The 21,137-nt window shown below is 41.9% G+C and overlaps 1 protein-coding gene across 1 annotated transcript in view; it reads right to left on the reverse strand.

The window, feature by feature from the left end:
• Positions 1 to 3,045: 3,045 nt before the first annotated feature.
• CHL1 (cell adhesion molecule L1 like) overlaps positions 3,046 to 21,137 on the reverse strand; it is a gene marked incomplete at both ends in the record, with an annotated part of 53,615 nt that continues 35,523 nt past the window's right edge. The window contains 11 exons of the mRNA XM_084269671.1: positions 3,046 to 3,262; positions 5,162 to 5,234; positions 6,066 to 6,197; positions 6,885 to 7,046; positions 13,554 to 13,733; positions 15,022 to 15,144; positions 15,387 to 15,591; positions 15,759 to 15,874; positions 17,311 to 17,533; positions 19,861 to 19,931; positions 20,771 to 20,968. Coding sequence (XP_084125797.1) covers positions 3,046 to 3,262; positions 5,162 to 5,234; positions 6,066 to 6,197; positions 6,885 to 7,046; positions 13,554 to 13,733; positions 15,022 to 15,144; positions 15,387 to 15,591; positions 15,759 to 15,874; positions 17,311 to 17,533; positions 19,861 to 19,931; positions 20,771 to 20,968 — 1,700 coding nt within the window. The remainder of the gene's footprint in view (positions 3,263 to 5,161; positions 5,235 to 6,065; positions 6,198 to 6,884; positions 7,047 to 13,553; positions 13,734 to 15,021; positions 15,145 to 15,386; positions 15,592 to 15,758; positions 15,875 to 17,310; positions 17,534 to 19,860; positions 19,932 to 20,770; positions 20,969 to 21,137) is intronic.

The raw sequence follows: 21,137 nt of genomic DNA on the forward strand, positions 1-21,137 counted from the left end.
AAAACAACCATGCATCCCATCTCCTGGCACTGACAAAAAATCTGCAGGGGAAAAGCTAAGCTTGCTCCATTAGTTTACTTTTTGAAAGCAGATCTGTAAAAAAAACATTAGTGGCTACAGTTTTCAGGGCAACCTGTATGAGTGGTACCCTCACAATAGAAAATAAAGTCCCAGTGGGGAAGAAAAGAAGGCAAATGAATGATGGGGAAAGAGAAAAAAAAAGCTCAGGTGAGAGATTACCTGGGAGTTTCAGCCATTTGTTTAATATTCATTGGGCATACTGCTCCAAAGCCAGTGCACACTGTACGAATTCCATTGCACATCTTTTTGTCACTGTATGATTTTCAGGCCCTGAGGCATCACGAAACACCAACATTAAGATTTAAGGATCTGAATTAAATTTTTAATAGAAAAAGCACTCATACCGGCACAGATGAGGAGCACATCACAGGAATGTCATAAACATCTCTTAGCAGCACCAGAGCGAGCGATAGCACGGGGGATTTATATTCATTATCTGATAATTTGACACTCGCTAATATGATTTGAAATTTGTGTCTGTCTCACACCGGCTTTTCTTGGGACAAGGAGTCTAGCTGGTCTGCAGAGACCCCAAGTACAGGAAGGGCTGGGTCACATCCAGCCTCACCCACTCGTGTCTGCCCAAAGGTCTGCCCTGGATAGTCACCCCAGAGCTCAGCCCTTCCCCAGCTCTCTGGACAGAGAGGTTAGTGAGGCTTTTGAGGAGGTCCACCCCAATTTTGTTCCTATTTCAAAGACCCTTGCTCATGCACTAGTGCAGGTAGTTCCTAAAGGAAATGGGTTAAAACCAGCCCAAAGCTTGTACTAAAGGTTGGCACAGCAGCGCTCAGCCTTTATCTGGTTTCGGCTGCAGCAGACAAGAGTCAGCAGATGAAGGTCCTGGTGGGGGAATTCCTCTCCTGAGAAGATGTTCATATCACTCCAACTTCCTTTTTTTATGCACTCCCTTCTTTTAAAATGATGATTCTTAAATAATGAAAATTACTTTGGGCTTTTTCAGTATTAGGATTGAATGAAATACAGAAAATAAAACTTTTAAAATGATAAATATCAAGTTCTTCACACCACGGGGTCACTGACATGGAGTGGGGTGATTTTTGACTCAGTGCAGATGTACGTTGGTACTTTTATACTCATAGATGTGGTGTCACTGGGGTTTGGGGCTGGCTGGTTGGGGGTAGATTCTCCCAGACAGAGGCAAGATGAAAGGTCTTTACAAGCAAAAACAATTAAAAAAAAAAAGAAAGAGAGATGCAGAAGCATCAAGCCCCAAAGGTCTACTACCACTTTCAGAAACTGATGGGCACAACCGAGAATTCAGCCACCCAGGGGATCAGCCCAAGCCCAAGGGGAGCTGGTAACAACCTGCATTTCTGTGGGTGACTATTGGGTTTTAATTGCAGGCCTTCCTGGCAAGTCTGTGTGAGCAATTCTCGCTTCTTCTCCTTCCACCCAAGTAATGGAGACCATGAAGGAGCCATTGGGGATATCTGCCTAATTACTACCGTAATGCAGAACAGCTTTTAGGACCTATTCCTCCTCCTGCAGTGAATATTTAAAACATATTATAATTGAAGTGACAGTCATTGATAAGTGCAAGAAGAAACGCAGCTGTATCAATACTCTACTCAAAGAAGCATATTCAGAGATACAAATGCATTGTTTAAAAAAAATCAGGATATTCCAATACAAAAAGACCAAATAAATGTGCTGTTCAGCTGTGCTGAGTTAGTGTGGGAGAGGCGAAGAAAAGAACCAGGTTTGAACCAGCGTTCAGTAAACAGCATGTAAAGGAAACCATACCATAATATTTTCTCCTTGCTTTCGCTTTTGTTTATTTAACAATGAATAGGCTTGAAAATAAATGATCTCTTGAAAGTCAGGTAGGTCTGTTTTCTCTGATACTAGAACGACGTGAGATTTATATGACTGGTATACACACAACTCCTCCCAAAAACTAGTTTTGCTGGTCCAAACTCATACTGAGAAGCAATTCTATTCATTCCTACACAGGTATACAGACTCATGCTAGCAACATGTCTCATCTCAAAATAAAACAAGGCTGATTTTTTTTTTACTTGTGTCAATATTAATATCATATGTACAACGTCTCCATGAAACGGATGCTAGCGCACAAATATACAGATATGGGGCGGACAACAAGCGTCTTGCTTAGAAATGCAGCTTGCAGAGAGAAATTAAAATACTTTCTAAGGATGGTGGATGGGAACCCTGTTTTGCCTTGCCACAGGAAAGATGCTGCAGCTTAACGTAGGTAAGGAAATAGTGCCAGCTACTGGACAAAGATTCATCCACAAGGCCAGAGCGTTGTTTGTCAAGAGCAAGTAGCAATTTTTCTGTGGATAAAGTTGCATCTCTAAGTACTGGGAATGGCAGTCAGCTGCAACCACTAAAATAATTGCAGAGCATCATAAGCAAAGGAGTTTATTTCTTTAAGAAAAATTAAAAAACCCTATAGAATATATTTCTCCAGTATTTTAAATTATCAGTTTTCTCAGTAGGATGCATCATGTCACTTTGTGACCTGTCGCTTTAATTTTGATTTGCCTGTTGTGTTATAACATCTGTAACACCAAGGCCACGGTACATGAGGGAATACCACATATAAATGTATGTACAAAGTGACAACCGCCATATGGGGATAAAAAAAATACTATACAGAGAAACATATTCCAACCCTAAGAAACACAGGGAGTAGCAGGTCAATATACAGATGTAACACTGAGAAATTCCATTTTGGTAAGACCGAGTAAGACATTTTGTCTAATAAAGAATTATTTATTTCTATTTTAATGAGTAGAAAACACCTCGAAATTAGGATGGAAACCCATCTTTTAGTGGCAGTGACTTATTGTTATATTACCTGGATGTCAGGTTCCTGACCGGCTCAATTGGCAACCTGCTTCCAATCACACGTGGTAACTGTGGAGTACTAATCAAGATAAATATCGCAATTAAACACAAATCATTCTTGCTAATATTTTAGGCGTGGAGAGGAAAAGTTGCCGTAGAACTCCCAGTGCTTTCCACTGATCCTTTTTCCTTAGATCCAGAATAAGCTCCAATAAATGAACCATCTTCATTGAACATCCCATGCTCCCCTTCTCCATAATCTACCAGACTATCAGCACTTTCGGTGGCTTTAATGTCCCCGTTCACTGACCGGAGGCTGCCTTTCAGCGGCTTTTCATCGCTGTCACTACAAAACAAAGAAATGCCTTTCCAAAAATCTAGCTTTTTTTAATTGCAGGCATGGAAACTGCTCTTTTTATTGTGAAAGGAAGCAGCAGGAGGGAAGAGAGAGGGAAACGTTTCTGTGCGGGTTGTACACTGGGAACTGTCTGAGCCCCGAGTCCTGCTGGGTCTGGTGCACCTCTGTCTCCCCACATATATAGGATTTTGTGAGTATTGCAACAATGGAATTGGTTAAAAAGGCAAACACCAATGAAAGCTACACATGTGGTTTGGGTTTTTTTTTCCCTTTTTGCTTGGACAGTCAGAAGAACATACAGGAAGCGAAGGGGAAAGCAAAGGAAATGCTAGAAGGGATCTGAGGGATCTGTTCCAGCCCTCAGTGCTGGTGTGAGCCTTCAGCACCTTACAAAAAGAGACATTTTCATTTTACAAAGCAGTGGGCAATATTCAGGCCCTATATATTTCATTTTCCTTTTGAGGTGGGTGGGTGTGCCGATGTAAAGGTGTGGGACGGGGCAGCAGCTGTCGGTTCCATCTCCCAGCTTTGTGAGCATTCGTTTGATGTTAGATGGTGGGGGGAAAAAAAAGGGGGCTTTTTGTCCTTTTTTTCATGTTATCATTTTTTCTGCTGTTATCTTACTGGAACTGATGGAGTTTCTCTCTGCAAAAGGTGAGGAACAGATAACAAGGAAAGCAGAGAGTGTCCATATCTGCTCATAGGCAGCATACACTCAATGGGAATCTCATGAAAAAGGACAGACCCACCACCAAAATTCAGGGGGGGGGAAAGGAAATTCCACTGGCTGTTCCTCCCACTGGTCCCACAGAAGAATCTCCAAAGGAGCCAGACTTCTCCTGTCTGAATGGGACATTTGGGGCAAGGGAACATAGAGTAAAACATTAAATATTAATCAAGTTAGGTCTCTGAACTAGGTACAGAAGTTCTCAGTTACAGTCCCTGCCAATGCCAATTTAGTGTCAAGGCTCTGGTGACTTATCTAAGGAAGGACAGAGAAATGCACCTGAACTTCACCTCTTCAGCATGTAATCAATAATATATATGGTCAATACAGTATTAAATGCATGTTACTCTTCCACACATGGCATTTCTATTGATAAAAAAAGACAAGACTGGAGTTTGGGGGGAAGGGGTGGGAAAGGGAGGATCAAAGTTATTAACCTCAGGACTTTCTTACCTTTCTAAATATTTGTCCCATTAGAAAGCATTAAAAATTAAATAAAGATGAAATTATGCAGAAAAAAAAAACCCTATTCCAGTACAAATAATGTAGTATATATAAATGGGATTTCCACAAAAAAATGTATTTTTCTTCATGTAACTGTTAGGTACTATTGTAAGCTTTAGCTACTTTAAAGGAGACAAAGTAATTATTTCAGTTCTCCTACAGAAACTTCTGTAGTGAGGGCTCTTGGGTGTTTTTGCCATGTTTATATTTCAAATTTTTGCCTTCTTCCACAAAACCAATGTCTCCCATATCACACGATTTGGGTCTGACTGGGTTTCAGAAACCCAGAGAAGACAGAGAAGCCTTTCAATTGACTTCAGTGGATATTACAGCAGGAATCCAAATTATAATATATATTTACATTATTCATACAATGCTAAATAAATTAAAAAAAAACCAAACCCAAACAGCAAAATAAAACCCCAAACCAAGTGGAAAAATAACCACTGACACATCAACATTTACTGATATCCCAACTGGGATGGATTTAAGTATACCTTTATATTCCTAATATTATCCACTCCTGTGAGGTTTGCTTTGAAAATGAAAAATAGGAGTTAATTGCATGCTATAAAAATGTCCTAAATAATGATGACATCCGGAAACAAACAAAACCCCAACAAACACAAACGCCTGTTAAAGCAGGTCCTATTTACCTATATTCCCCAAAGATTTCATCTTTTATTGATTGAGCTTCGGGATCTGGATGCAAATCTTCTTTTTCTTTCACTGTACAAATGAAATAAAGCACAGATCTGTACACTGTTCTTTTCCCAGTACAATGGGAAAATTGCCTGTCACCACCTACAGCCTAACCTGGAGTGCAGCAGCTTGCACTGCGTGTCCGGCTGATCACGACCACAGAGGGTTTGGGAAGGGCTGACCACAAAGATCGCAAAGGGTTTAGTGCCATTCCCTAATTTTTAAGAAAGCTAGGAAATTTTGATTGAATCACTGAAGAATTTGGGTAGGAAGGCACCTTTAAAGGTCATCTAGTCCAACCCCCTGCCATGAGCAGGGATATCGTCAGCTAGATCATGTTGCTCCAAGCCGTATCCAACTCGACCTTGAGTGTTTCCAAGGATGGGGCATCTACCACCTTCTCCAGGCAACTAGATTTACACTTAAACATTTATACTTTATTCCTTACTCATCGCTTTGAAACTTACAGAATTACTTTTACCAAAATATTCTGTTGTTAAGCTGCTTTGTCAGTGAGTATGTCACTGTCAATTATCAGGCACAAGGCGAGCAGGTAGCCCTGCCAGCCGAGGCTCGAAGGGGCAGCTGGTGAAGGACCATGACTCTGCGGCTGGGTGAAGATTCAATGAGCACTATCAAAGGCTTTAGCAAGACCTCAGACCAGCAGACAGCACTATCTCACCCAGAGAGCACAGTTTCACTTAGAGTCATTCGAATCCATTCTGCGGATATTTACCAAAAGCTACAAATCCTAATTGGATGTTTCTGCTTGCGGCTTTGCAGCCTCTAGAGATAAAAGTCTGAAGGATGCTTGTTATTAACATGTGAACACAGCAAAAGGACAATAAATCCATTTACCTGAATATTTTCCTCCTTTATTTCTTCTGACAAAGCAAATAGTTAGCAGCAGTAGGGTGAGCAAAGCGATGGCACACATCAGTCCAATAAACCACCCCTGGGTGGAAATTCCATCATAAATGCCAGCATAGGCTTCGTGAAACAGGAGAGGAGTAAAAGAAAAAGAAAATTAATCAGGGGAAAAGGGCATCAACCCTGCTATGACATGAATACATAACATTTTCTTCAGTGAATCTTAATAGAATCGGTCTATCGCTACTTAATTGTGTTCAACTTAAAGAAACACAAGACGGAGGTATGCCCAGAGTGTGACATTTCTAGATTGAAAGGGAAAGCACAGCCTAGGAGGCTCCATACAGACATTTTGGAAAGGTAATTCTGAGAGAGGAGTTGGCTCAGAGGATTTAATGCCAAATAGGAAAGCTGAACAGAGAATTGTTAAAGCCTCTCATGCAAAAGCAGCTTTGCGAAAGAAACAGCGTTAAAAGTGCACCCGATACATGCAAACTGCTGGACTGGCACACTTAGAATGGATTGTATCACAGCACTACCCTTTCCAAATCACATAGGAGGGAAAACTGCTTTGTAAAGGTCTGTAATTGTTCCAGGCTATTGTGTGTCAAGTAAAGCATAGGGCTGAGCCGAGAACCACGGATGCGTTTGTGCTCCCATGGGATTCAGCTGCAAGGGTCAACTTAAAACTCACAGGACAAAAATGATGAGTTTGGTACACGTTCACTGCACGATGTAAGATGCAGCCTCAACATTTATTCACATTCAAAAGAAATCATTATCAGCTCGAAGGGTTTCATGTCTCACCTCTCCCCCTTGTCTCAATTACATCTTCAAAAATGCTATTGTTATCAACCCAATTCTTAGTCACTAGACGAACTGTATATTCAGTTCCAGGCTCAAGTGCCTCAATGGGGTGAAACTTTTGGGTGGGGTTTACTGCTTCTGAAATCTTGCCGATCCCTTTACCTATGGAATGTACATAGTCAAGTCATATTGATTAATTGTATTCATTGAACAGGCCCATGAAATGCACAGTTACAAACAGTGTCAACAACACACAAACACGACACAGACGGATTTTTAACGTTTGCCATCAGACAAGCTGACTTTCAGAAAGTAAAACACGTTCCCCCTGTTTGATTTTTAATATTCTGTGAGATAAAATGAACAGCAGCCTGAAGTAATCCTGATGTTTATGAAGGGGTTTGGACATTTCCCAGGACGAAAGTTAATATTGATGGGGGATTATGGATCTGCTTTAACTAATGCGTGCTTAAAAAATTACAACTTGAAAATGGTCTTGCTTTGGATAGATAATCTGGGGGTTGATGCTTCCTCCCATTGAACTGAACTCAGCAGGGAAGCGCCGACAGCTTGTTATCTGGAAATGGATTCTTATGTGTCTCATGGAAAAAATTAACATTGGGATTTGTACTCATTTCTCCCCTGACGGTGATTTTCCATGTCCTTTTAAATTCCACAATGCCTGCACAAAGCACTTGGTTTAGATATAGCTGAAGTTTGCTTTTAAATTGATATTGAAGCATTTAAATGTTCCCGATGAGTTTAATATTTGATTAAGAGGTAGAGAGGAAATTCCTGTAGCACTAGTTTGAGAGCCTTTATACCTGTAAAAATGCCTGCTGTAATTTCTCTCTGCATTATGACTGTGAGGCATTAATGAAGCTTTTTTAGAAATATCATTTGTGGGTAACAGGAGGACATCGGCAGAGGATATCAGTCACACCAAAAGCCTGTTCATACAAGCAAATTCAATCTGTGGGTTGGCATGGGACATCAGTCAACCCAGGGGCACAGCAGGGGATGGTGCCCGTCTCGATGGCAGGAGAGATGTTTTTGGGGGGCTGCACTTGATAAGTAGAAATTTTTAATTCAGTTGCCTACTTTGCCTGCTTTATCCAAAGTCATCTAAACTAAGGCACACATGGCATAATCTGAAAACTACTTGACCAATTAACTCTGACAGTAAAACAATGCTCATTAATACTTAAACTAGTAAACAAGCAAAGCAAGAAGCTTTCAGAGATTAAAGCTTAGTTGACAGCTGAAGGAAAAAAAAAAGATTAAGATGAATCCAAGCGCAATCAAAGCAGCAGTTCAAGATAAGTTTTCCAAGGCAACTATACATGTATTACAATAAGCAGTTAAATTAGTAGACCATTGGGACCCAGCGAGAACACATACAGTTGAAATACTGCTGATACTGAAGCACAGCTTATTAGCATAAATTAATCCATCTATCAGTAATTTTTGCTAAATGAAGTACGTGAAACTGAGCTGTAATTTTTAATCAAACTGCAAATGAAGCAACAGGATACCACAGGTATATTTTAATTACAGGTTCTAAAAATCAAGGCATCAGGAAAACTTACTTCATGGAAACACTCTCTTTAAAGAAACAAGAATGAATGTGAACCTTCAACCCATTGTGCATTGAAACCTGTATAACACCTATGCATGACATCATAACTACACAGTCCTATTTGTGCACCAGACAAGTCTCAAGAAGCATTTCTCCTGACCCCCTGATCAGCTAAATACTTAACCCTGAGCATGATGGTAGCCTGCAGCTGTATTTGTTGAGCATTTCCCTAAACCACTTTACCCTTTCTATCACCTATTTCTTTCCAGCTTGTGCCAGGCTGTTCTTTTCAAATGGCCAGCTCTTTACAGAAGCATAACAGTGAAATGATATGGCTGAAAAATGACCCTTTTCTACCAGATTATTCATCAGCTGGATCAGCCCCTCCAACCTGCCATGCCGCTGCCCTGGCACACCGAGATGCACGTCCTGGAATGAGGGTTTGAGCCCAACCTGACCTGGGACTGGGGATTTCCCATTGGCTCACCAGACTGTTTAACAGCACTTGTCCCAAAACACTAAACACATTTATTTTTCTTGAAAACTCAGTAAAGATGTCCAGTGATGGGTGATTATGATGGGTTTTTTTCCATGCGATTTCGTTCTGGTCTGTGTTACACACTCGACATAGCACCTACAGAGGAGAAAGCATTGCTAATTGGGGCAAATTCGCTGGCTGGACTAGAAAAAGCAGTGTAGCATCCTGTAAAATAAAAGCAAAGATATACAGATAAGGAAAAAGCTCAGCGTACTGAAAGGTCAGTGAGCTGCAGAAATTAGCTTCAGAAAATTGAAAGCAGTTGGGTTAGGTTTTTAATCTACAATAAGGGAGAAGAAGCATTAGTAATAAAGGCATATCACCAGCACTTCTCATCTTCCCCCACTATTTATCAGCCACACCATGGGACTCACATGAACATTAAACACTGAACTGCAATTTTACAATATTCCTACCGGGCCTTGAGATTTATGAGAACAGAACACACATTTTTTATAGAAGCTTATGGTATAAAGGGAAAAACAATATAAACTGCCCCCAAAGACTTAGAGGAGTGCTAGTTCTCCAAAAGTTAGCACATCTGTTATAAAACATACTTATATAAAAAAAAAGCTGGCAGTCTAATAGCTAAATACTAATTGTGGGCAACATCTTAATTTATAACCATACCTGTCTAAATACATCTGCTGCAATAAACACAAAGTTGAACTTTCATTAGTTTTCCCCTACTGCCTGACTATTAAAAGTGTATAAATATGCATCACAAGTATCCTTCATCTCCTGGGCTTTTTTAGTGCAGGAGGTAATTCATGCTAACTCGGGACTATTTTAAGCTGCAGGAGTGACTAAGGCTGCTATGGGTAAAGTCTATGGAGAAGAACTAGGTGAGTTAGTGATAAGCTGTTTGTACTGATTGTCATTTGTAGGAGAGAGCTGAGCTCAGGCAAGACAACAGGTTATGTACAGCTTGTTCATCTCTTGTGGCTTCTCTTTAGCTCTCTGTGCTGGCTACACTGGGGCAGGCTGATAAGCAAAAAAGCACAAAACCAGCAAAGACAAACAGTTAATCACAAATTTGCTTGCAGTACTCCCAAACTGAAATATTTAGCACATTCTATCTAAAATGCCTATTTGTCATGCTCAAAATGATAGGGGTTTGAAACAGTGATCACTTAGTCCTTTGTGCATCCCGCCTGTCTGCAGCGCCTGGGCTGGCAAGAGAGTTCATTGCCTGTCATCAGCAACGGGGTTTGATGGGCTACCAATGCTAACTCTCATCTTACGGTGTGTCACAAAGGTTAGTACCCTCCAGGTAAGATTTCCACAAAGCCTGTGGGAGTTTTGTGCCAACTGCCATTGAATCATAATGAAACTGGTGAGCTCCTATTCTCTGGCCTCTCTGCAAAATAAAACTACAGTAATATGGATTCCTCCGGATGAATTTTTCATTAAGGCTTGAGTTTACTGGACACACAGTAATCATTCCCAACATGTAATACGTGTTTACTAATCCTGGAGAAACACTGATAACTCAAGATGAGAAGTGTGTTATAATCATAGAATCATAGAATTGTAGGGGTTGGAAGGGACCTCGGGAGATCATCGGGTCCAACCCCCCTGCCAAAGCAGCTCCCTAGGACATAGCACTCAGACAGGCGTCCAAGCGGATGGAGGAGACTCCACACCCCCTGGGCAGCCTGTCCCAGGGCTCTGTCACCCTCACTGTAAAAAAGTTCTTCTGCTTGTTGGTGCGGAACTTCCTATGCTCCAACTTGCAGCCATTTCCCCTTGTCCTGGCCCCACCGACCACTGAAAAGGGGCTGCCCATTTCCCCTGCATCCCCTGCTTAAGATAATTATAGACTTTAATTAGGCCCCCCCTTAGTCTTCTCTTCTCAAGGCTGAACAGTCCCAACTTGCTCAGCCTTTCCTCATAGGGGAGATGCTCCAGGCCCTTAATCATCTTCATAGCCCTGCTCTGGACTCTCTCTTTCTATGCTGAATATCTTTCATAAGAAAGAGGCCTTTTATTCCATTGACTTTGTATCCCAACATCAGCAGTGTTGGGTCAGGCAACAAGGATTCTATTAATGAAAGCTTTTATATTGCCTCCTCCTATTTCTCACTAGTTCCAGTGGGCCTGTGTTTAATCTTAGTGATAAATATTAACGTGTGGTTTTCCTCTGGTAAGTAATTAAACAGAAAGAGCCCCTTCTGACAGAGGCAGCATTGCAGAGCAGATAGCTCGACCTCTGGACATGCAGAAGATACAGACTGTGGCACTGCTCCATTGGAGAGTGAAGAAATGGAGATGTGAGCACTAGATGGTCCTTTCCTATCAGTATCCACTCACTGGCCTTTGGGTGAAGTGTTGCTAACCCAAAGCCACGTGTTACTCTTAATGAAAATCCTGTGTGGTTTATTCACTGAGGAAGATGTTGCAGTTGTAGACAAAGGGTATGATCTGTCCATTTACCTATACAGGGAGTTATTTAATTGAGAGAAACTTTTTTTTTTTTACTAAATTCAGTCATTCAAGCCACTGCAAGCTCAGCCTCAAGAGATGGGTTGCACATAAATATCATTTAAAGCACAACCATTTTCCCTACTGAGACCTGGGGTTTAGTGACTTTTCCTCCTGATTCCAGACTCCAGCAGCAGGGATAACTGCAAATAAGTGACAGTAATAGCAGTGATGCAGATCAAGTATATCAATGGTAAATTGTGAATGAACCTATTGCTACTACCTCAACACCTCCACTTCCCTGGCAGACTGACTCTTGAAACCCTGGAATACCCATGGCACAGAGGGGCTGTATTACAGCAGTGGAAGCTATTCAAAGTCTTGAAATGAGCAACGAGAGCTTTATGGTTTTATTACTAAAAGCAGAACACGGCGGATATAGAATCACTGAATCAAAGCCCAAAGAAACTTGAAATGCTCCATCTCAGAGTTTCATTTCAGAGGGCAGCGTGGTTTATATCTGTCATTTATGTGGGTCATTTTAAATTATAAACTTTGACTTTCAAAATGACTCCCTTTCCTCAAAAAGAGCGATTGTTTTAATTTTGAACAATCGCCTTGCTTCCCATACCACCACTTAAAACCCTGAGAAGGTCACTGAAAAGAGTGATTTCGTTATTTTTTTTTCAGCCTATCATGTTTAGGTGAAAAATATCCCAACAATTTAGCCACCAAATAATGACACAAAAAAGTCTAACGGCATCTCAGTGACAGATGCCGTGCTCTAATTCACGGTGGCTTGAAAACCAGCACGGAGCAGACATTAATCGTAGAACTGGACCCTTGAAGTGTTTCCTACATAGAATACTCTATTCCCAAACATTTCTCCAGAATCAGTTGCTGCCACTGCTGAAACAAAGTCTTAGGACAGAAAAGAAGGGAATGAGAACACAATGAACAGCAGCATTATCATCCTTTTAAGGCTATTGGGCAGGGATACATTTCATAAACAGGCAAGGTTATTCAAAGAACTTACAGACCTTCCAGTGGCCAAACCACCTTATTCTGGCTGCCCAGTGAAGGCCAGAAAAGGTAACTAATGAGGTGAGATTGTATTATTTTTCACTTGGGGAAAAAAAAAATAAAAAATAGAATGATCTATTCTTAAAGAATAAATTTTAAACCATGCTGATAGATTAATTGACTATACAGTGATGACCTGTATACTACGGCAAGTCTGGAGGCTACAAGACAGTTGTGAAGGAGTTTCACTACTTGAAAGAAATGGATGATAGCTCATGATCTGAGCCTGAACTGGGATATGACATGTTTAAAGTACTTTTTACTTGTTCCAGTAGGATGTCGTGCAACGAGCACTATGTTTCTATTTTATATCAATATTGTTCCAGACCGTTACCGTGGCTAAAACCAATGAAACCAGGACTCTTTTGCTTATCACATTCTCTTTCTCATTCCCCATGGTAAATGCACAGCAATGTTTTCTGATTAATAGAGAGGACTTGTTCCTTGGTATTATAGAGTTTTCAGACTTGCTGAGCACAGTAATTTTATTTCATTTCAGCTGAATGTGAAAGATGAGCTATCATATAGTGCTGGCGATTCTCCTTTAAATCACTGAACATCAGTGGTTTGGGATAGGATATAAGTGGCACACAAATGCTCCCCCCAGTCTCTGATAAAATAATAATAAAATAACCCATCAAATGCACTGCCATCAGCTTTATGTTCATCTGGATTTTCCATGTCAAATACCTGCCTCTAATGTTGCTGGAGAATTTGGGTTTATAATACTACTGAGAAGGGATTATTTAGATCTTCAATTTTCCGTTCGTGACTAAATTCACTTATTCTAGCACAGCTTAAGGAGTGGATCGGTGGGAAGAGAAACACCATCCTGCCCAGCAAGGTGAAACAGATAAGCTCTGCTCTGCCTTTCTGAAGGCTGCGTGGCTCCAGCGAAAAGTTCATCGATCGTTCTCGTGGAAAGAAAAACAAATTTATTTTCTCTAATTACAAAGGAAATGTCAACCCTGGAATATTCTCAATAGATTTTGCCATTATTGTTAGTGCTTCTCCACATAAAAAAACATATTGCCTATTAACTTACTCCCTTGAGCCATTGTTAGTCCTTCTTCTGTGACCGGCTTCCCACAGCCCTTGACTGTACAAGCCTTTACATAGAATTTGTACTTGGTGCTGGAGCTGAGACCTGGAAGCTTCCAGCTGAGCGTGGAGCGGTTGGTGACACTGACGTCGTTCAGAGGTCCGATTTCGTGCGTTTCGTTTACTGAAAGGGAAAAGGCAGTTGAGTCAGATCCAGCAGCTAAAGGCTACAGGCATGAAACCTGTCATGAACTCTCCTGCAAGGGAGGCACTCTGCAGTAAGTAGGAAGGATGAAGCCTGAATAAGCATATCTCACCTTCCTGCCAAGTACTTAAATGGGATTTATCTCATCCATGTCAATCTCCCGACTACTCAGTGAGCTATTACTGTTCTTAAAAAGCTCTCTCATTCTAGCTATGCACATACTGAGTGGGAGGTAAGAATGACTGTCTCCCAGATCATTAAATATATATGAATTGCTTCTTTCTTTGCTTCCAAACATCTGCAAACTCTTGCAAGCAACTTAACGGATGGCTGTTCTGCTTTGCTCCGCTCTGCCTCAGCATACTTAGCAGCTGAAGGAGGGGTTGCCACTCCCAAACTGCCTAAAAAGATAGATCCATTCTCTGCCCACAGTCACCAAAACCAGAGGGAAGATCCAGCCTGCAGCCTCAGTTTGGCAAGGCAACTGGGCAGTTCTGTTATCAGCCTAGATAAAAGCCCATGTTTGGGACTTGATTTGGTTTAGTTTGGGTTTTGGTTGGGTTTTTTTTTGTAAACAGGATGCAGTTTAACCCTTTTCCATCTTCAAATGACACATAAAATACCCCCAACAGCTGGTGTTGCAGCAGAGTGGGTCCAATACCAGATCCTGCCTGAGGTTATATGCTCAAAGTCTGTCCCCTGGCTATGCAGGTCTTCATAGGTACAAAAGAAAGTCTTCTGCACCCCTGGTATTTTGCTGTTTCTCAACGTGGTTACTTACTAACATGACCTAGGTGGTAGTTGTCTGCATTTCTGCTGAAGCATTCTACAGTGAGGGAGGAGGTGCTCACTGATGTAACGTGAAGATCTGAATAAATGTGGCTGAAGTGCTGTCGTTGCAATTTAGTTTGCACTGAATGAGCTTCACTTCTGTAAAATGGACCTAAAGTTTACATGCTGCCTTAAATATAATATTAGGTATAATTTGCAAATATGAAATAATTGAACTAGTCTATAAATGTGGAATAGGGCATGGGACAATGTGAGCTTGCATCAGGAAAGTGAACAGAAAACTTTGTTCTGGAAGATGACTTTGGTCTGCCCTCTAGCAGGCTGTGTGGGCATGGCAGTTCAAAAGATGCTGTTCAGATGCAGTGGCTGTTACAAGGATCAATAAATAACTGTGGGCACATAATCTTTTTTTTTTCCTTTTCTTTTTTAACTAATAATGCTTAAATTCTAAAATCCAAGTAAAGCAAGCACATACTCATCTGGTATTGCAAAATGTAGCCAGTAAGGTGGCCATTGGCCTTCTTGGGAAGTCCCCATGACAGAGTGACGGAGTCCTTGTCAAAATTCAGGATCCTTAGAAAACGTGGTTGTTCGGGAACTGGAAGATACAGGGATTAGCTTTCCAAGAAGAAGACCAAACTGGTCTGTCTCTACACACACATATTAAATGAGGATATAGTTTAGCTCAACACCTACAGTTCCCCTTTCTAGCAAAGGGTTTTATGAATATTAGAGATGTTACGATCACTTTAAGGAAAGTGGTCAAGGAAAACAACTTGCCTTGTTACATGAACACTTTGCTTTTGTGTTCCTCCAGCCCATATTCTCATTTTGTCTTACCTCCTTCTGGAGTCTCAAACACAACTGGAGAGCTTTCCGGGCCATCTCCTTTGGCGTTGTAAGCCAAGACAGTTAAGCGGAATTCACTGAAGGGCTCTAGGCCAGGAATCATCCCATAGTTTCTGTCTCCTACAAACGTTAGGAAGTGTTTCTCGGGGTGATGCCTTTTCCCATCCAGCATGCTTTTTGTTTTCCACCAACTGACCTGCATGGAGATTGGTACTTCTGTAACAAATCCTGCAGTATGGGCCTGAACACCCAATTGTTTTCACTCGCCTTCCCAGAAATGAGAGACTGCGATCTCTCCTTGGTCTGGGATTCATTTAGTAGCTTATTAAACTGCATATAAATATTTAAAGAGAAATTTGTAACCTTATAGCCTCCTAAATGTCCACGAACTCTGTCCCTCGGTATTCCGAACCAGAAGACTTTGACCAATGTGCTGTTCACAATATCCACTGATACGCCGGAAGGAGCGGCATCTGGAACTGTAAAAACAAAAGTGCTGCATGTCAAAGACACTTCCAAGAGCTCAGTTTCACACTGTTTGCAGCTACAGGGCTTGGCTTTCCAACTCAAGCTGTGGCAGCTCATGCAGTCTTACTGCAGGCAAGAAGAAAGCCATTCCACCTGCATCCAGTGGGTGAAAAGGGACAATAAACATTATTTTGCCATATCCAGGCTTTCTGCTGAGGGATGGAATACAGGTGCACTGGGACAGATGAATTCTAGACCAGTATTAATGGTTTCCCATTTCAAGAATGCTTACAGCAGTGAGAAGAATAAAAAAAAAAACCCAATGATTAACACGGCACTCAAAGGCAATCATAAAGGTTTTTTTTGTATAATCAATTTAATTTTACAACTAAGCTCATTAAACAGTAGGATTTTAATCACTACACAATGCAGAGAGCTATTATAGTGCCTGGAAAAAAAAGAAAAAGAGGCCTCAACCCATTGACAACTGGAGTGCAAGGAAGATTTTGCACTGATAGATGTGCTAAGCATTTGCAAATCCTACATCCCACATGTCACCTTTAGTTCTGTTAGCAAGGCAACACTCTGGCTTTTTCAACTCTTAGCAGGACACGAGTTTTAAAGCCCACCATGAAGGCAGAGCTTGAGGAGCATGTGCAAACGTTGGGCATCACCAGTGGCAGCTGGGAGCTCAGAGCAGCCCTAGGTATCTGTTTGTGAAAATGGGTGTGCGGGGAGAAAGCATCTTTGGTCTGGGCTGGATCATGGGCTAGGCAGAGCCCAAAATCAGATGTGGGCAGCAGCTGAGAAGACCTGGGGAATGGGTTTGGAGAAGGAGTAGACAGAAACAAAGCCTCACAGTGAAGGAAGACTTCTCCAGAGACACGGGGAGGGCTGAGAGGGGGCTGTGCCACCAGGGAGGTATGGAAAGCACCATATAGAAACCAAGGCTGGAGAAGAGGACCCATTCTTCACAGACTCAATGAACAAGGTAACACGTGGCATACATGGGACTGTGGCATCACCTACTAACTCACTTACAATGCCCAGCACCTGAGTGTCTGTACTTACCCACCAGAGCACGTAACCTATGGCAGAGGTAAACTGCTGAATCAGACTGCAGACAGCTGGAGATTTTTTTTCCCCAAGTACAATACAATGACTGCTACACTTCATAGACTTCTCATGGTACTGTGGCCTTCAAACAAGTATCCAGATTAAGCCAGCAACTGAGATTAATTAAAGAACTCCTCAAACTCTGACAAGCTGGCATCCGTGGCGCCCAGCTCCAGTTGTATCTGCGTCTCACGTAGCCCATCACACTGAGCACTGGCATTTAAGCAGTTTTGTCCATGGGTTGCCTAATCCATCACTCCACACCCAACTGTTTTGCATCGCACAAATTCCCCACGCTACATATCTTTACATGAAAATCTCTGCTACTTACCATCCTCTCCTGAATATCCAATGGTAACATTTGGTTCAGGACCAGATCCTAAATTATTTACTGCTTGGACTTTGATCTCATAAGGCACGAAGGTGGGAGTGTTTCTCAGGGTCAGAGAATGTTTCTTCACCATCTCCTCGTTCCAATCCGCCTCGACTCCCCGCTGCCGCCAGCTGACTTTGTACTCCAGCCCTGGCCCGTTCCTCTCCACGGGTTTCAATGGCTGTGGAAGAAGTTAAAAGAGATCTTGCCTGGCTTTGTTGCAGTGATCATGAAACAGCAGCTGAGGGGAGGGGGGGAATAATTTTGGAGGGTTTGTTATAGCTTTGGGAGAGAAGAGGGGGGGGAAGAAAGCTTTAACTTTAGGCTGTCATGTAAATTTTAAGATGACTGGGGAACAAAAGTCATGACTTCAAGACAAAGGCGGGTGAAAGGCAAGAGAGATATCTGGATTAAAACCAGATTAACTGCTAGAAGACATCTTTCTGCATGCTACCCACAACAGTTTCTGTTTTGCCACAGGTTCCCTTTGTTTTCTTGTGTGATGTAAAGCCACATGCCTTTTTAGCACAACTAAACCACGCACTTTGGCATAAGGCTGCATGTGCCTTTTAGTAGGGCTAAAATCTGTGTTTTATCTTAGAATTTTATGTAGCACAGCACGATGGGTCATTAAAATTTAGATTTGTTCTAAATACGCACCAAATGCTTGAAACTCTGCCTGGACATTTAATGTGCAACTGCTGTGCTACTCTTTTCTACTGAGCAGCTGAAGAATTCATCCCAGCATGGTTCCCATCTAATTAACATTAATTTATAAAATATTAGAAGACATATAGCAATGGCTTGTCATGAGAGATTCTCCAGTTGAGTTTCTCTCTCTGAAAATGTACATCTTTAAATAATAAAGCTAACCGGTCACCTTCACTGCCAAAAATGATGGGGGTTATTTGAGTCCCCTGAAACAGCTGTGGGTATTTCCCTCCCCACAGCCTACTTTTAATAATATTTGAATAATAATATTGCACATATTAAATATATAGTAACTGATACGCAGCCAGGCTGCACACAGAGGTCTGAAATAAAACAGCATCGACTTGTAAGTACCAGCAAAAAGTGATGCCCCACTGATGCTCCTCATGGACAGGGGGAATCTGCAAAAATTCCTACTTATGTGCTCGGAGGTTATGAGGACCTTTGGGATGACTGTGGTCGAGGAACCAGGAGACTGGACAGCTTTCTAACAGGCACTGCTGGGAGAAACTCCTTCATGACAAAGCTCCCAGGGAATGGGATTTTCAAGAGAAGCTGAAGAGGTAAAAATTCCTACTAAAAAAGAACTTCTTGTTTAGAGTTAAATTGCAGCGCTGCTTGACTCTTATTTTGATCTCTCTTAATGCTGCAAATCCTTGGCTGAAAAGCTAGTCACTAATGCTCATCTGGTCCCTTAATCCAAAGTAGGCAGATTAACATCATTTCACAGCCTTTGTCTGCCAGCAGTGGCATGTTTGGTGCCTAGCATTTCCTCTGAAAAGCAGACAGGAAACACCATAAATAAATGAATATCCTGTTTACGACATTTAAATGATTCAACAAGATTTAACAAAGCCTGTCCATCCATTCTGCCTCAGTTCTCCCCCGCCCCTTTTTTGCCCTGTCTAAGCAGTGGATTACAGGCTTCCCTGCAAGGAGCATTCATTCTCTGCCCAACAAAGTGTTGGTCATTTCCCAGCCATGCTGGTTCCTACCACTCTGCATCTCTTCTGCAAGGCAGGATTGTCTTCCCTTACCCAGGGCTATGCTGTACAGCAGAAACCCCCATCCAAATCCCCATCAGTAGATCTAGAGGGCCATTTCCTTTGGGTGTAATTATAGCCTAAACCACCAATTCACACTGGGGGAACATTTCTTGTTCTTTGCTGCGAGCAGCAGATTGAGGAGTAAATCTCAAGTAAATTGTGTTTAATTCCAGCCACAAAAAAATATGCTTCCTTCCACAGTTGTTGAAATTTGTGGTGGATGGAGGAATATATATCTCTCTAAACTGTTGGCACAGATGCTGTAAGCTTAAAAGCCAGGGAATTTGAAGACTGGAAACCATCCTCAAGACTTTTACACAATTCCTCTGACACACATTCTCAGGAGCTTTAGCTACACTCCTCTAGTTCTTGATGTAAAAAATGCGAGCTCACGATCTGCATCACTTTTAAGCCTCCAGGCTGGAAGAGCAGAAGCTGTGCATAAACCATCCCTGGGCCTGGCTGCTGCTTCTAAGGAGTGGGGCGAGACACAATTATTTTAAGCACATGTTAAAGTCAGTAACAAATTTACCTTTGACTTCAGGAGCATCAAGGATCCTACCTATGGGATTTGCTAATATTTCCTAAAAAAACAGGGGTAGGGGAGATAAAGTTGAAGTTATTTCTTTTTTAATGTAATGTGATTATAGTAAAACAACACCCTGATAAACTCCATGCTCCTTTAGAAACTGCTGCTTGAAGGGAGAACCCATTCCTGATGTTGTAGCATTGATGGACGTGTCTGCCTTACCTCCCACTTCATCACCATTTCGTTTGGTTCAGAAGCTTCAACTCGAATGTTTTCTGGGTTCTTGTCTGGAGCTGGAACCACACAGGTGATAAGGTTAGTTTGCATACCCTGGGTTTTGTTTGCATGTATTATTTAAATGAAAAAATATGCAAAAAACTTCTGTTATTTCTATATTACTGACAGTGAAAGACACATAAACAAAGAACGTCCATGAGATTAATTACTTGGATCAGCAAAGCTGCTGTGACCGAAACACATTGTTTATGCAGTTTTGATTCCTAAGTGCCCTAGTTGGTTGGAGCCACCAACTAACATGGAACTGTGACTTTTGGATTTCAAAGCACCAGATGTAGGGGGATTATGAGGAAGAGATTTTTCTCCCTGTGGGGATAGCCAACAGAAGGTGTATCATTAGTGGGATGCACAGAGTTGAAAAGCTGAAGAAGGACCTGAAATTGAAGTAAGGGCAGGGGGGGAAGAAAGAAAAATGCTGGGGAATGCAAATGCTGTGCTGAACAGTTAGCCTCTAAAATGACTTTCAGGGACACGACATTTTCAGTCACTGTGAGAAATGCGCTGTGAATGGAGATTTGTGACAAGCTTCATGCTGCTAAAAGGCTCCCCACATACCTCAGAGATCCTCTCCAGCAACTGCTCAGCCATAGATGTCTGAAAGGGGCTTGCTTTAAAGGCACAAAATCAGCAGAGCTGAGGCAAGCAGCATGCTAGAGGTACCCTGGTAGGAAACACCCTGCCAGCCATGGCAGCCAAGGATCCTCACTTAGACATCCCTGAACAGCACAAGTGACCCTGACTTCTTTACACCTCCTCTGAAGCCAGGAGGGTGATGTTATTCCCAACAAAACAGTAACAATATGAATATTCAGAAAAACTAGATGGCAGTGTTTACCAGCTGGAGGTGTTGCATAGCGCAGGGATGGTTTACTAGGCTGGCTCCTTCCCACAGCATTCACAGACACGACACGGAACTGGTAATTCATATAGGGGGCCAGTGACAAAAGGGTTGTGGTGTCATTCCCCAGGACACGGGCCAGCTCCTGCCACCTCCCTGGCTCCCACCGGTTCTCTTCAAACTCTATAATTGACTCTGGGGAGAAAAAGAAAGAAAACAAAGCAGGGAAAAAAAAAGGCAGAGCTTGTGTAAACAGCTTATAAACAGCAAGGATGGAAATGAACTTACAACAAATTAACTGTCATAGTAAAACCGATTAAGTATGGCTGTGAGCATGGCTTGTTTCTCCTAACAGCCATGACGA

The sequence above is a fragment of the Gallinula chloropus genome (assembly GCF_964237585.1).
Source record: "Gallinula chloropus genome assembly, chromosome: 12".
NCBI lineage: Eukaryota > Metazoa > Chordata > Aves > Gruiformes > Rallidae > Gallinula > Gallinula chloropus.